The following is a 17,741-nucleotide window of genomic DNA, read 5'->3' as shown; positions in this document are numbered from 1 at the left end:
AAGGAACACTTTTTTGTAAAGACATTTCAGGTACTTTGGTGGTGTAGTGGGTTAAAGCCTTGTGACTTGAAGGTTGTGTTGCTGACCTGAAGGCTGCCAGGTTCGAATCCAACCCGGGGAGAGCGTGGATGAGCTCCCTCTATCAGCTCCAGCTCCATGCGGGGACATGAGAGAAGCCTCCCACAAGGATGGTAAAAACATCAAATCATCCGGGCATCCCCTGGGCAACGTCCTTGCAGACGTTTTCTCACACCAGAAGCAACTTGCAGTTTCTCAAGTCGCTCCTGACATGAAAAAAGGTACTTTGGATTACAACAGAAGCCCTTTCCAGACTGTCATGTAATCCAGTTCAAAGCACATAATCTGGATTTTATATGGCCGTGTACAAGGGTTCTGAGTTCCCACTGTTTGCTAACTCCTAATTTCAAAGTATGCCTTTGTACTAAGAATGCAAACGAGTTGAAGCAACCACGAGCAAAATGACACCCACCAATTACAGCCTTCAACTAAGCATGTTAATATTCTACCATGTTTTTAATGCTTTGAGAAACATTTAAGAGATGCCAACTGAATCCATTTCAAAATTCAGGCAAAGAAATTCAGAATAGCTCTAATGGGCTCAGACAGAAATACAATATGTGTAAATATATACTTGAGTGTGATTCTTTATATTAATTTTAGCTATGAAATGTTGCATTACATTCCCCATAAGGGAGGTCTGTAATTCAAACATGACAAATACATACACCATTTTCTGGTGCAATGTATCTGAAACTACTTTTATTATTTTTTATTATAACAGCGTAATTAATCATAATAATGCCAATAAATGTGTGCAACTTTTACAAGTAGTATTTTTCAAGGCAATTTACAACAATAAACACAACAAGCATTGATGCCATTAACTAAAACAGAAAAATTAAAGGTAAAGGTTTTCCCCTAACATTAAGTCTGGTCGTGTCTGACTCTGGGGGATGGTGCTCATCTCTGTTTCTGGGCTGAGGAGCCAGCATTGTCGGTAGACGTCTCCAAAATCATGTGGTCGGCATGACTGCATGGAGCGCCATTACCTTCCCGCCGGAACGGTACCTATTGGTCTACTCACATTTGCATGTTTTCGAGCTGCTAGGTTTGCAGAAGCTGGGGCTAACAGGGGGAGCTCACTCTGCTCCCCAGATTCAAACTGCCAACCTTTCGGTCAGCAATTTCAGTAGCTCAGCGGTTTAACCCACTGTGCCACCAGGTAAAGTAAAATAAAAATTTTAAAGAGAGTTTTTAAAAAAACAAAATGAAGAACATAATCCAACCAGCATTAGTTAAAAACAAATACCATATTTTTCGCTTTACAAGACGCACTCCCCCCCCCCAAAATAGAGGGGAAAAGTCAGTGCGTCTTATAAAGCGGGGGGAAGGGGCCGTCCTCCTCCTCCTCCTCCCCCCCCCCGGCTGCTGAGGGCGGGCCTCTCTCACTCTCTCTCGCCTTTGCCTCCCTCCCTTCCCTCCGAGGCAGAAGAGGCCTGGCCGGTCCAGGCCGGGACTGAGCCGCTGCCTGGATTTCTCGGAGTAGGCCCCGCAGGAGGCGCTGGCGGCGGGAGGCGCCCTCGCTTGTCGCCGCCGCCGCTGTGCCTGCCTTCTCCTCCTCCCCCCTCGAGGCCGAGCAGCCGCCATCGCCAGGAAGCCAGCGGAGGAGGAGGAGAAGGAGGAGAAGGAGGAGGAGGAAGGGCTAGGCATGAACCACCGGCCCCCACAGCAGCCGGTGGCCTCGGCGGGGAAAATGCCCGCCCCGCAAGCGCCCGCCAGCGGGGAAGACACGCTGCTCCCGGGCTGGCGGAGGAAGCTGGAGGCCATGATCCGGGACCCCCGCTTGCCGGTCAATTTGGAAAGTGACAAACAAAGAGTTGGACGTTCAAATTATTTTTCCCCATTTTCCTCCTCTGAAAACTAGGTGCGTCTTATCATCAGGTGCGTCTTATAAAGCGAAAAATGTGGTAAATGTATTCAGCTTTTTACTATCAACTTAAGAACAATGAGGGAAAATATCAGCTTGTGGTTCTCTTTTGCATTCATGGTGGGACAGCTATAAGTAGATTTGGAAGCTAATTCTCTCTTTTTTTTTTGCCACTGCACATTACATTTGCAAGCATTTCTTTTTGTTTCATGGTTTTGAAAATTGTGGTGCACATTAGATTTGATGCCGCATTAGGCAAGTAAATACAATATGTTTCCACCAACTGCACTAATACCAAGAGAACCTTTCAGCTGACGACTTGTGCAGTATTATGTTATGTTGCCTGCAACTAGCTGGTGGTAACTGGAAAGACAGAGTACATTTATGTAGTCATGACACTCTTGCACATACCTCTGAATGACTTCAGCTAGTAGATTCAGGGTGAATTCACACATTAGATGTTTAAAGAACCCTGAAGCAAGCCAAGATTCAGTGACTAAGGGCTAAGGCAGGATTCCTTTGAAGCTCGCTTCATGGTAAATCACTCAAAAAAGAGCTGAGCCAGACATAACAGTGTTTTCTTAGGCTGGATCTATACTCCGCTATATCCCAAGATCTGATCTCAGATTGTTTGATTTAAAGTGGATTATATGAGTCTACACTGCCTGATATTCTGGGATAAGATAATCTGGGATCAGATCCTGGGATATAGAGTAATGTGAAAGAGCCCTTAGTAATACAGTAATATAGCGATCAAAGAGAATACTATGTCCAAATGGCACTGTTCTTTAACTTTATAGTGTTAATTGTCATTAGAACAACCAGACCAGACATCTGTTAGAATGGATCCAAGTAACCCAAATAGTCAATCATCATCTAAGACAGTGGTTCTCAACCTGTGGGCCCCCAGGTGTTCTGGCCTACAACTCCCAGATATCCCAGTCAGTTTACCAGCTGTTAGGATTTCTGGGAGTCGAAGGCCAAAACATCTGGGACTCACAGGTTGAGAACCACTGATCTAAGACCATCAGTATCTTAACTGGCATCAAGAACAGTTGATTAGAAATTGGGAAATGGTGTAGTGGTGTATCTTGGTGCAGTAGTGTGAGTGTTTGAGATCAAAGTTGGAAGGCCCACTTGTCCATGAAAAGTTAACTTGGGGCCCATATACACTGCCATATAAAATCCAGATTATCTGCTTTGAACTGGATTATATGGTAGTGTAGATTTATATAATCCAGTTAAAAGCAGATAAAGTAGATTAACTGATTTGATAATTTGGATTATAGGGCACGTAGAAGAGGCCTAGGTTACCTTGGGCAAATAACATTTTTTCCGCCCCAGAAGGAGACAAACATTTTCTGAAAAAAAATCTGGGCAAAGAAACCTTGTGATAGGATCACCTTAGGGTCACCATAGGCCAAAAATTATTTGAAAGTACACAACAATTATGCTATTTTCAGCCATTAATTTAGGATTCTTATTAACCAGGAGAATTTAACTATTACCATTTTTTTTAATGCTGAATACCTGATCTTCCCTTCTCCTTGCTATACACTAATGGTCAGAAGGAGCATGCGTAAGGCAGATATTAGCTGTTTGACCAACCTCTGCTGGCAGAAAGAAGATTTGCCACAGTCATTTCATGAATTGTAGCAAACATAAGTTTCTGAAGTCCACCTGTCTGGCTGTGGAGCAAAGATAACACTGGCCAACACATATTTTGATGCCTCAAACTTTAGCCCTGTCTCTGGGTATATTTGACCAGCTAATTTTTTCAGGGGCCAGGGGCTATGCAATTCTAGATCTAGTGGAGCCAACATTACTCTATTGTCTCAAAAGAAACTCCACCCAGATCCTGAAACATGGCCACCCTGTACAGGAAACTTCACTTGCATTTTAACAAACAAGTCTCCTTCATCAGGAGGAAAGACAATGAAAAATAACCCAGCTCCCACCTTGACCAGTACAGATTGGCAAAGTTGAGGCTGCATATGTCTCTTATGACCCCTTGATAAACTCAAGGGCTCCTTCAGTTATAGCACATTCATCTATTTCCCCAAGCAAAAACAAGGTCCCCCAAAACCACTTCCTTCTGTCTTTTGGCAAAGACATCTTACATTATTGTTTAGGAAAACTATGATAGATGGCTTTTTCTGCATGTTTTGTTTAAAATCACACTTCTAAATGAATTGCTCACATTCTGTAAATGCTAATTTTAGAGGGAAAGGGAGGGGGGTATTTTCACTTAAGATAAAAATCACACCAATTAGCATATAAATGGTTTCAAATCTCTATTTGCAAATCTCATAAATGTTTTAATGGGCAGAATAAGCTGATAAGTAACAGAAATGTAATGGGAAAATGTGAACGCTAAAATATTGAGCGGATATCTTTCATTGTATATGCAATATAATTAAAGTAACTTCTTTGCACATGCATACACACTCATATAAGAAAAATTACACAGTCCTCAGAGCAAAGCATAAAAATGAAGAATGCTGCTGGATGAAGGAAAGGAAGGGACAGGGAAACCTACAAAGCAATCGGTGTCTTTGGGTCCAGAACAGCCTCCCGCACATTCCCGATGGCAGCATTCACTGACTGAGCGGCCATAGCATCGACCATCACATTGTTCAGCACATACCACCTTTGTTACTGGAGAGGGCATAAAAAAACAAAAACAAAACAAACATATCAGACCAGAAAACAAGCAAGAGCAGAGCACAAGTAGAACTCAGATAACTGAGCCAATGTGAAACAGCAATAGGAAATGAGGGAGATGACTTCTAAACATAACAATTCATTTATAATTTGAGTTGTCTGTCTTTGTCAAATTCATTCTCACAGGCAAGAATAAAAATTATTTCATTTTTCTTTTCTTTCAAGAAAGTTGTTGAAAACCATGCATTTTAAGAAGACTAATTTGCACTTACTTGTGCAAAAATAATGACAGACATTTGGGGACAAAAATGTTTGCATAGAGAACAACACTCTTGTGCAGAAATAGTTTTCGTGCACAGAAACCAGTATATCTTTACATAAATGTTATTTTTGGCATAGAAAATACTGTGCAGAAAATAAAGAAAAGACATGTCCAGAATTTTTTTAGTGAATATTTTCATGAATATTTCCAAAGGAACTTTCAGTCCATACTAATGGCAAAGTAAGTGAATTCTTAACACCCAGGAAATCTAAAATATTATTCCTTTCAACTTAAGCACACATTGGGGCAGGAAGTGGTAGAAAATGCTGGATATCATATTAGTTGTTCAATATATAGGTGTGAAATATTTGATGAGTTTTGTGTTATATAGGGAATATGTAAATAAGTACTTAAATGTCAGGAGAGATGTCATTTAGAAGATGAAATAAGCTTGTTTTCCTATTAAGTAGTTTGGATTAGTTTATTTGTTTTAAACTCACCATTCCTATTAGGACCCCATTAATGCTGCAATATAATGCAGTTTAGCTGAATGGAATTGCAATACGAGTCCATGCTGACCATATAATTTAGTTTCGAACTGCATTATATAGCAATATAGATAGGGCCTAGGTAAAGGAAACCAAGCTTCTGTAACATCTCCCAGCTCATGTGTTGATCTTCATAGGTGACTTTTGCCATCTTGGCCTCAATCCAGTGCTACTTAACTATAGCTATCCTAATTTTCATATGTGAAATATTAGAAATTACGTTAAGGTCCAAACAGATTAGAGAAAAAAAAGTAAGTATGAGCTTAGGTCAAGAAACACATTCTGAAGAAGACAGTGAAGTGAAGATACCATAAGGCAAAAAGTGTCACCAACTAGACAGTAAGTTGATCAGAAAGAAAATAAGTCTGGAGCAGTTATCACATAAAATCAAACATTATCTTCCTGACAGTGAAACCAATGAGAGGCAGTAAAAAGATATTTCAGCCCAGAATAAAATTGGCTCATATTATTACTGAAATCCAAAGTGGCTCACGATCTTTAAAAAACTTTACAAAATATAAACATTCAAATAGAATTAAATATTATTATTAAAACAAGTAAAAAAAGTGTTAAAAACAATTCCAAAAAAAGTTACATCAGTGTATGAATGCAAAATAGAAAAGTGAAGGGAATTCACTACATAAGAGCAGAGGTGACTACAAAGCTCTACTTAACCAACACACACACTCCTCAGATTTTGGAATGCAAACTGCTTGGTCTTGCTATCAAAGGAGAATCGATGCATCATGAATTCACACTGCTCTAAGGCTAAATCTACACTGCCACATAATTAAGTTTCAGAATGCAGATTAACTGCTTTGAACTGGCTTATATTAATCTAAATTGCCATAGAATCCAGTTCAGTGCAGTTAATCTGCATTCAGAAGCTGGATTGTATGGGAGTGTAGATGGGTGCCAAAATTGAATTGCTAAATTTTGACTACAAAATGGTGTGTGGATTATTATTTTTACTTGCCATCAAATTAGCCCTAACATGGTGACTAGTAAATGGTGGAAATCCAAAAGATCATTTTATTGACAGTCCTGCTTAGCTTTTGCAAGGCCATGATTTCCTTTATTGAGTCAACTGATCTATAACGTGTTCTTCCTCTTTTCCTACTGCTATTAACTTTAGTATTATTGTCTTTCTAGGAAGCCATGTCATCTCACAGTAGCTCCAACAGAGAATATTTCCAGTTTAACTATGTTAACTATGCATGGTTTTAAATTTTTATTTTTTATTAGTTCAGCACTTGCACTTATGTCAGGATGAGTCCCAATAATGTGCAGACACACACAACCAAAGTGATTAAAAAAAACCTGATCATTGGAGAAGCTTTTTCTTTAGTAGTTAGGAAAGTTGAGAGAGACAGTCAAGAGATTAAAGACTTACAGTTAATTAAAGTGACAAAGGAAACACAAGAAAATGTTTCTGTATATGTGTGAGTTTATTTGTTTATTTACAAGAAAGAAAGAACCATGTGATCCCATTCAAGACTTAGCATATGACAGCAAGGTCCTTCGGAGCTGTAAGTTACTTACAACTCAGGCTGGATCTACACTGCCATTTAATACAGAATGCAGATTAACTGCATCAAATTAGATTATATGGCAGCATAGACCCATATAATCCAGTTCAATGAAGGTAATCTTCATTTTGAAACTGAATAATATGGCAGTGTAGATCAGACTTTGGCCCAGGACACCCTCCAGTCCTTTAATCTTCATCTTATTATCCTGCAATCTTGCAAAAATTCTGACCAAAATGTTATTGATTAAGGTAAGTTCCCCATTGTGTAAACTGCAAGAAAATCCAGGACCCAAAACATATCCAAAATACTATCTTTTCTTGAGATAATTAGCAATCCTGCTATTAGGGGAGAAAGTGCCACCAAACCATATTCATAAAATATGCAGAAGCTGTTTATACAGGTTAAACACTACTGTGTCCTATATTCCCAGGGTAGCTGCTGGTTCAGAAATGAGCAGTCAACAACCTGACTGCCCTCTTCAAGGTAACCATGAAATGAAACCTCCTGAACTTTCTGCCCAATTTAAATATGATTTACTTTTCAATCATTCATTACATGAACCAAAAAAACCCCCCAAACAAAACAAACTCCAAAAGGAATTTTTCAGAAGTGTGCAGTAAAAAGTTGGAGAAATTCACCAAGGACTTAACTTTGTTTTTTGCCAATTGAAAAATATAACATTATTTTCCAGCAATGCTACTTACACTTTTATAACTGACTGTTTATACTATTTTTCCAGCACCCAGAGACTTTAGTAATCCCTAACTAACTGCCTTAGCCTCATATCTTCCCAACAAGACAGGTAACCATTTGTCCCATTTGTATACTTTTCTTTCAGCAACCTGCCTGAGTTCATTCATGCTGTAGTCTACAGCTCTCTCTTTTGACCTCATCTGATGGGCCAAAATTTGGCAGCATATGGCATTTCCTCTTCAGTTTTGGCATCGAGCTCACTGGCTCCCATTCTATGACAGGGAGCTACTTCTGGTGGGGCTCCATAGAAAAACTGAAGAGAACATGGCATATGCCGCAGTGGCAGCAACACAGGAGACACATGGGGAAAGCCAGGTGGCTGCCATGGGATGGGATTAAGGGTAAATCAGGTGATGAGAGGCATGAAGTGACAGGTCTCCCCTCACCGGGCACTGCCGAATTCACCACGATCCATGGCGATTTCAGTGGCAAATGTGATGAGGTCCATCGTGACCACAATGTTTGAAGAGCACATGTTTCAGAGCATTTTCCTGTGAGATGTTATGAAACATTTAATATTTCTATATACATTTACTTCATGTGTGTTTTTTGATCAGAGACTGAGGGCCCTTCCATACAGCCATATAACCTAGAATATCAAGGCAGATAATTCACAATATCTACTTGGAACTGGGTTATCTGAGTCCTTACTGCCAAATCATCTAGTACAGCTCTGTGAAAGGGGCCTAAGCCTGCTTTATTTATATACTAGGACCTGTATGGTGGGACTATACATACTTTGACTTTAGTTACCTATTTACAAAAGAATGTTTTTGTTATGTAATTTTTTGGTTTCATTTTGTTTTTGTTTTACTAGAAATGTATTCACACTGAGATAAACATTTTAAATGCAGGATCTAGGATAGCAGCATTAGCTGACAGGACTTCACTCATCTTGTGAAGGACATCCTTCTCTCCTTCTGGCACCCCTTACTCTGGAGGTTTCATAAGAGAAGAGACTCATTAGGGAGAAAGTAAAGAAAGGAAAATGAGACTTGTTAGGAAGGCAAGGAATCTGTTACTGAGCTATTAGAGTGGAGATGGAATCCACTTTTTCTGTCTTGTAGCCTCCAGGGACCACATTAACTGCTTAAAATATTAGAATTAATTCATTTTTACTGGAGACATTGTTTGGACACCTCTGGTAAAAACTGAAACAAGTCCCGGGATATGGGCCTGTCTGGATGGGCCCGGAGACATTATTTGATTAGAACACTAGTTGGGCAAGGCTTGCAACATTGTTGTCTATGAACTTCTACAGGTTATCTGACTGCCTCCCAGAAACACATTGGCAGATACATTTGGCAACACAATGTCAACATTCACAACACGAGTGTTGTAGCCGATAAACCTCGTAATGGACACTCATGCTACATAATCCAGATGTAGTATCTCAACCTTGAGGTTCTACATTGCTATAAAACCCAGTTTCAGAATCCTGTAACCTCTTTGACCTGGATTATAGGGCAGTGTAGATCCAGGCTGAGTCCAATGAGATGTTTTTGAATATCTCAAGTGATGTGATTTTTAACACCAATCTAATAAGCCTTTATTGGCATATGTAACAAGATAGTGTAAAATGCAGTGTACATTATACAATAGAAATTTTCCTGTTTGTCATACATTCAATTTGCAAACTTCATTCAGAAACCTTGCCACTGTGAGGCAACAGTTAAAATCTTGAGAGTTTAAAAGCATTATTTTGTCTGGCTCTGTTTGATGTTTCATAAAATCTAAAGCTTGCAGTAACAAGCTTGAGCTTAATTCCTGGTAGTAATGTGAACCCAGACACCATTGAGGCCCCATCTTGGCCATATAATTGCATTGGATTATATGGCAGTATAGACTCATATAATCCAATTCAATTCAGTTCAGTCTGCTTTAACTGTGTCTACACTGACCATATAATGTGGTTCAAACTATATTATATGGCAGTGTAGATGTGGTCTGAGCCATCCTTTGCTTTATGCTTTTAGTTATCTATTCTTCTTCCTTGAGAATTAAATGCAGAATCCTGGTCCACTGGAAGATTTTTACTACAATGTACATATTCCCTTACTGTTGCCCTCTTGTCTGAAACTAGAAGAATACACAACCCAAAACACTGGTGAGAAAAAAGTTAGCCATCAATCTGCTCTCAGTCCTTCCTTCTTCGCAAGCGCAACTGATGGGGATGAGAGGCAGAACCTTCTGAGTGGTGGCCCCTTGGCTGTGGGACTCCCTCCCTAGTGACATTAGATCAGCCCCCTTCCTCCAGAAGGAAAGTAAAAACTTGGCTCTGGGATCAGGCTTCTGGAGAATAGCTCAGTGCAATAATAGATTTGGAATATGTGCAATGACTACGGAACTGCCTTAGACTACGATTTTTGGATGACATGATTTTAACAATGAATGTAATTGTTTTTAAATGTTTAATATGTATTAATTTTAATTCAATTTAATTTAAGCTTAATGTTTTGTATCTGTTTAAGGCATTGAATCATCCTCTACCATGAAATATCTAGGCATACAAGAAACATCAATTTAAGCAGATTCAAAAAAATGTTAAACAATAAAAATGATTTTAAAATCTCAGAGAAACATTTTCAGTGTCACAAAATCTAACAATTTAAATTGTATTTTATTGTATTTTAACTGTATTTCAATTTTGTAGCTGTGACACAGATATTTAATTGTTCTTAAATTGTTTTTGAAGTTTTGCATTTTCCTTGGTTTTGCATTGTAGTGGGTTGTGCCATGTTATTGTTAGCTGCTTTGAGTTCTTATGGGGAGCAAGGTGGGATAGAAATAAAGTTAATAATGTCTGACTCTGGGGGTTGGTGCTCATCTCCATTTCTAAGCCGAAGAGCTGGCATTGTCCGTAGACACCTCCAAGGTCATGTGGCCGGCATGACTGCATGGAGTGCCATTACCTTCCCGCCAGAGTGGTACCTATTGATCTACTCACATTGACATGTTTTCGAACTGCTAGGTTGGCAGGAGCTGGAGCTAACAGCGGGTGCTCAAGCCGCTCCCGGGATTTGAACCTGGGACCTTTCGGTCTGCAAATTCAGCAGCTCAGCGCTTTAACACACTTCGCCACCAGGGCTCCTAAAGTTAATACTACTACTAATAAAATAACAATTGTTTTGATAGTATGAATAATATTCACATGAATGGTGAAAACTTTGGGTAGATATGCATAGAGTTGCACAACATGTGTCATTTTATATTACAACCTGAAGCACATATTCTACTGAGTAAATTTCTTCAAATTTTGGGAAGATTAACCTATGAGTAAAAACCTTGAGGGCTACTTAATTTATTTTAAAATAATGTAAAACATTGATAATGAATGTAGGGGATTAAACAAATAGAAATTCTGAAAGTCAGAGAACATGAGAACTGTAAATCCTATGAAAATGCATCTCCTGAACATATTATCTTCTGTTATAGTCAGACAAATTTCTGTAGTTTAGTGAAACATATTTATATAAGGTCCCTATATATTTATTTTTTCCAACTGTAATCTGATCAATTAAATGAAATTGGTTTACATCAAATAATGGTCCATAAAATAGAGCTCAATTTTATGTTTTATGACATTCAAAAGATATGATAATATATTTTGAAAAATTGACAGATATTGAGATATATAAATATAGGTACAAAGAACAAATTGTATTACAGAAGTAGGCACCAAAGTTAAATTCATGCTGATACAATTTTGAAATATTAAAACAGAAGACAGAGTCATAACAACACATTCAGAGGTGGCAACAATTTTCAAACATAGCTCACCTCTCAAATGCGCACTGAGAAAAATTGCGATCCAATCATTTTCTACCAAATTAATGGGAAATAGGGGTGTAATTCTGCATTAATTTTATTCTAAAGGGAAGCATTTGAAAACTGTACAATTTTCAAACTACACATGGCTTTGGACATTCTGCACAAAATTTTCACATGGTATTTTCCCCATAGAAAGCATTTTCTGCACATGACATTGTATTTTTAGCAGAAAATGTTGCTGCATATAGATACAATTTTAATGTTGAAATTTCTATCCTCCAAATAGCAAATTCCGTAAATATGGATTTATTCTGCACAAAATCAAAACAAAAACCAGCAGCTTTTACAGAGAAAATAAAATTCTTGTATTTTAAAAACTTCTGTACATACCCCAAAATGTGAAATTTTTACGCATAATAAATACAAAATTGTGAGGGTAGACACAGAACAAATAATTTATTATCAACTTTAACAATCATATTTATCATAATGATATAAATTGTTTTGGTTATTTCACCAAACCTTCAACTATAATTTTTGTTTTGGTGAATGATTAGTTATATGTCCTTTATTTAAAATGCTCAGGATCAGAAGTATTTTGAATTTAGGATTGCTTGGGATATTGGAATGCCTGTATTAGCATATACATACATAATGAGATACTTTCAATATGACATTTTATGGTTTACATACACCTTATGCACATAGCCTGAGAGTATAGATTTTTTTAAAAAAAATTCATGCATGAAACCAAGTTTGTGTATAGAACCATCAGAAAGCAAAGGTGTCACTATCCCACACACCTATGTGAATAATTTTGGGTTTTGGTATATTTTGGACTTCAGAATTCTGGATAATGGAGGCCCAAACTGTAGCACTAGTATATTATTATTGCACAGGCCATATCATTTACAAGAAAAACAAATACTTAAAATTAAAAACTACAATAAAGAATAAACCTTATATAGATTTAAGATACTTAAATGGGAATGAATTATACATTTTAAGATAGATACATTATTGTCAATTTTGGCCTTTAAGGCCTACTGCTATAAAAGAGACATCTGGTCCCTGATGGTATACTTCTGTATGTGTGTGACGGGACTGAAAGATATCTTTGTGCAGTACTAAGAAGTCATATGGAAATAGGTCTGTTGTTGTTTATTCATTGGTCGCTTCTGACTCTTCGTGACCTCATAGACCAGCCCACACCAGTGTTCCCTATTGGCTGTCATTACTCCCAGCTTCTTCAAGGTCAAGCCAATCACTTCAAGGATAGGTCTGTATGCCAGTTTATTTCTATAAAGTGATGTGTGTGTGTGTGTGTGGGGGGTCTATTCACTTAACATTTTCACTTTGCCAATCATTGTTGGATTCCTTCTCATATTATAGGGGAAGGATTTAAGAAGCAACATGACTATAATCTTGTGATGTTTATGATTTCGTAACCTTTATCTAGAAAAAAGGTTTCAATCCATACAGAGACTGTGCCAATTCAAACATATCATCCAGTTCAACTTAAGTAATACACCAAGTATGGTGGAAAGCCAGCAATAGACATGCCAAACTCATATTATTCTGGGAGCACTTGGGACTGTTATTCTTTCGAATTACAACCTCCAGAAAAAACCTAATGTCTATGGCCACACAATCATACTGAGGATTCAGGGGAGGGGGTCAGTGGCAGCAACTGCAGTTGAAGAATAATGTTTCCAAATTCTGTTGGCAAGTATTTCTTCCACAGCTTGTCTTGCTCAGAGGTGGTTCAACCACCAAACCAACTAGGCAGTTGCCTGTGGCGCCATCTTGTTGGGGGCGCCATCGAGGCAACTCCTGTCTCCTGCGGCCTGCCTCCGCTGCCGCGCCTCCCTCAGCAAGGAAGGAACCGAGGTTACCACTTTGGGGAGCAGAGAAGCCGCCAAATGCCTTCCTGGCGAGGCCTTCCTGGTGAGACCTTCTTGGCGAGGCCTTCTTGGTGCATCCTTCCTGGCGAGGCCTTCCTGGCGAAGCCCCGCCAGGAAGGCCTCACCAGGAAGGCATTTGGCGGTTCTCTGCTCTCCAAAGCCCTAAATGCCTTCCTGGCAAGAATGAATGTCTGGATTTCTCCTGTTTTCAGAGTGTTGTTCTTTATTTATTGTCCTGATTTTAGAGGGTTTTTTTTAAATACCAGGGGCTACCTGGGTTATCTAAGTCCACACTGCCCTATATTCCTGTTCAATGTTTGGTGCTAAATTTGCAAATATAGTAATTCCTACATAACATTACCAAGTATTGAACTGCTTTTTCTGTTGATGTTTTGGTGCTTAATTTGTAAAATTTTAATGTAATTTGATGTTTAATAGGCTTTTCTTTAATCCCTCCTTATTATCCAACATTTTCACTTATCCAACACTTTTATTTTTCAGTGATTGGTTTGGAGGGGGGGCAAAATTCTGTTCGCCTACACTTGAAAAATACCTAGGGCCGGCTCTGGTCTTGTTGTTAGCAGTACCACCTCCTAAATAGGAATGGACATTCAGTATGTCTCCTCTACCATGACTGTGAGATTTGTGTAAAAATCTTCCTTTCCTAGAACCCTGAAATATGTTCATAAATTCCATTTTCTGCTAAGAATAATCTTCTGTATTCATACATTTCAAAAGTCCTTCTGTGGAAAATAAAGTGATATTTTCTAATGGAAGAATACATGAAGTGCATTCCTAAACATCATTCAGATATCCGTGTGGTCTATAATTGTTGTTAAGCCATGACCCTTGTAGGTCAGGACCATGGAGACTTCTTGGGATCAGGTTATATGATAATAAACAAAGAGCTGATATAGTCAATCTAAAGTTAAATACCATCACAAGACTAGTAGACAACATGCACCACAGATGAAACTTGAAATTTGAAAATAGAGTCCAGGGTATTTGGAATCTGGAATTTATCACACCAACATGCTACTCCAGTACAGTCACATTATCACTGATAATGAATATGTACCGGTTGTGCACCTTCAAAATCACACCACTTGTCAATAGCATAAATGCAGTGATTCGCAGTTCCATGATCATACTACCCTATATCCTCATAAGCTCACCTACATACACCACTGTGGTTCCTAAATGTTTTAATTATTAATTGTATTTTAGTGCAATTGCACAAAAAAAGGCAAATATATGTGTAAAATAAAAAGAAAATAGCTACTTGGAAATAACAAAAGGAGAAGGGAATCCCATCCCTTGATGTCATATTGCTGGTGGCCTGTTGGCACAGAAGTGGAAGGGAGACATTGAATCAAGATATTTATTTATTTATTTATTACAATATTTATATCCCGCCCTTCTCACCCAACAGGGGACTCAGGGCGGCTTACAATAAAACAGACATATAAAAACAGTACAATACACTATAAATCAGTTAAAAATTAACTTACATAAACATTCATAAAATGCATTTATAAAATATAGATAGGCGTGTACAAGTTTAAAAGACTGGGTCTGTCAACTGAGTTCCCACATACATAATAGTAATTAATGCTGCTGATTCTTATTCGAAAGCCTGGCCCCACAACCAAGTTTTTACCTTCCTACGGAAGGATAGGAGGGAGGGAGCCTGCCTGATTTCAATGGGGAGGGCGTTCCATAGGCGGGGAGCCACTACTGAAAAGGCCCTGTCTCTCGTCCCCGCCAGCCGCACCTGTGAGGCTGACGGGACCGCGAGCAGGGCCTCATCCGACGATCTTAAGCTTCGAGGTGGGTCATAGCGGGAGACAAGTTCGGACAGATAAGCTGGGCCGGAACCGTTTAGAGCTTTATAGGCTAAAGCCAGCACCTTGAATTGTGCTCGGTAGCTAATCGGCAGCCAGTGGAGCTGACGTAACAGAGGAGTGGTACGCTCCCTGTACGCCGCTCCAGTTATTAACCTAGCAGCCTCCTGTTGGACTAACTGAAGCTTCCGAACAGTCTTCAAAGGCAGCCCCACGTAGAGTGCGTTGCAGTAGTCTAAACGGGATGTAACAAGGGCGTGGACCACCGTGGCCAAGTCTGGCTTCCCAAGGTACGGTCGCAGCTGGCGCACAAGTTTTAATTGTGCGAAGGCTCCCCTAGCCACCGCTGAGACCTGGGGCTCCAGGCTCAACGATGAGTCCAGGATCACCCCCAGACTGCGCACCTGCGCCTTCAGGGGGAGTGTGACCCCATCCAGCACAGGCTGTAACCCTATACCCTGTTCGGCCTTCCGACTGACCAGGAGGACCTCTGTCTTGTCTGGATTCAATTTCAATTTGTTCGCCCTCATCCAGTCCGACACAGTGGCCAGACACCGGTTCAGGACCTGAACAGCCTCCTTAGTGACAGGTGGGAAGGAGTGACAGAGCTGGACATCATCTGCGTACAGATGACACCGGACCCCGAAACTCCTGATGATCTCTCCCAGCGGCTTCATGTAGATGTTAAACAACATGGGAGACAATACAGAGCCCTGCGGGACCCCACAAGTCAACGGTTGTGGGGCCGAGCAGGCGTCCCCCAATGACACCATCTGGGACCGACCCTCCAGGAATGAGTGGAGATACTGCAGGACAGTACCTCCAAGTCCCATTCCCGCGAGGCGTCCCAGAAGGATACAGTGATCGACGGTATCGAAGGCCGCTGAGAGGTCCAGCAGAACCAGCAGGGACACACTCCCCCTGTCCAGTTCCCGGCGAAGATCATCGACTAAGGCGACCAAGGCTGTCTCGGTGCCATGCCCCGGCCTGAAGCCAGACTGTGCCGGATCCAGAAAATCAGTGTCAACCAAGAATCCCTGGAGCTGCGAAGCAACCACATGTTCCAAGACCTTGCCCAAATAGGGGAGATTGGAAATAGGCCGAAAGTTTCCGAATTGAGTGGGATCCAATGATGGCTTTTTCAACAGCGGCTTGATCACAGCCATTTTTAGGCTCGCTGGAAACTTGTCCTCCCGAAGGGAGGCATTCACCACCACCTTCACCCACTCAGCCAAACCCCCTCTGGCTTCTCTCACCAGCCAGGATGGGCAGGGGTCCAGGATGCATGTGGTCGGTCTCGCCTCTCCAAGGATCTTGTCCACATCCTCGAGCTCAATATAAGTAATGGGAACACCATGATTTTCCTCCAAGACTGAGAGAGTGTGACTTGCCTCATTCAGTAAGTTTCCATGGCTGAACCTGATATTTTGCAATCCTACCACCTCATCACACTAGGATTTCAGTGCTCTTTGCTTCTCTTTAGGGACGGAGCCTGCCAAGCGCCATAACATGACACTGGCCATGGCCCTGCCCCATTGATCACTGAAGTGGTGAGGAAGCAACGCAAGATGCTTCCTCACCAACAATGGGAGGTAAGGTTTCTTTTGGTTAGCTCTGATGGACCTAACCACATTTTTGGCCTTTTCCCCTGTTAATGGGGGAAATGGCAATGCAGCAACACACATTGCCCTCCTTTCCCCCATCTTATGGGGCAGAGACAGAGTGCCAATGTGACTTTTCCTGACGTCCCCATGTGATGGGGGAAGGAGGGAGGGTGTGCGGGTCACCGTGAGGTACCACATACACCTTCTGTTTCACCAGCAATTGCTGGTGAAACTGAACTAAATGGTGGGGCCATCTGTATGACAAGGTCCCTAGTCTAACACTCAAAGCGCTACACCGCAGGGGCTCCTGTATTAGCAATACAGTTTGTTAAAAGAACATGCATATATTTTATCTATTTTATCCATTTTAGCAAAGTTTGATGATCAATCTTGAAAAAGAATCATATTTCTATATGAATTTTGTTACGTTATTTTAATTTACTGCAGTCATGTACTAAGGCAAAATAATTGGCTGAGTTACTATTTTGTCTATGCTAGTCCTCTTGCGCTCCTGTGTTTATGAATCCAATGTTTCTGCATCATGACCAGAGTGAGTTCTTACTGCCTTATATTGTTCTCATAATTTCTACATAGGAAGGTGACAGAAAATGGAAATCTTCCCCCCTAAATGCTGTCTTTGTTTTATTACCAGCTGACAAACGTTTGCATAAAAAGGGTGGGAATGGTAGGCCTGTTTGGTTTGCTTATACAAGTTGTTTGCAATTAATCACTGTAAATGTTTCCTTTAATTCTCTGTTACAGGGAATTGTAAATCTACCAAGAGGGGGGAAGAAATGGGAAATAGCTGAAATCAATAAGAAAGCCTTATGAACATGTACAGTTATTAGTGAAATACAAGGATTTTAATTAAATGTGCCAATGTTTAGTTAAACCACCGAGTTCCCATAATT

At 40.2% G+C, this 17,741-nt stretch overlaps 1 protein-coding gene across 7 annotated transcripts in view; it reads right to left on the bottom strand.

Moving 5' to 3' along the window:
• erbb4 (erb-b2 receptor tyrosine kinase 4) overlaps positions 1–17,741 on the bottom strand; it is a 1,019,841-nt gene that overhangs the window by 275,246 nt on the left and 726,854 nt on the right. For all 7 annotated transcript variants that reach the window (XM_062969123.1, XM_062969126.1, XM_008113453.3 and 4 more), the window contains one exon: positions 4,488–4,606. In XM_062969123.1, the coding sequence (XP_062825193.1) occupies positions 4,488–4,606 (119 nt within the window). The remainder of the gene's footprint in view (positions 1–4,487; positions 4,607–17,741) is intronic.

This window comes from Anolis carolinensis, chromosome 1, assembly GCF_035594765.1.
Source record: "Anolis carolinensis isolate JA03-04 chromosome 1, rAnoCar3.1.pri, whole genome shotgun sequence".
Lineage (NCBI taxonomy): Eukaryota > Metazoa > Chordata > Lepidosauria > Squamata > Dactyloidae > Anolis > Anolis carolinensis.
The sequence above is the reverse complement of the archived record's forward strand: the minus strand, read 5'-3'. Positions and strand labels throughout refer to the sequence as shown.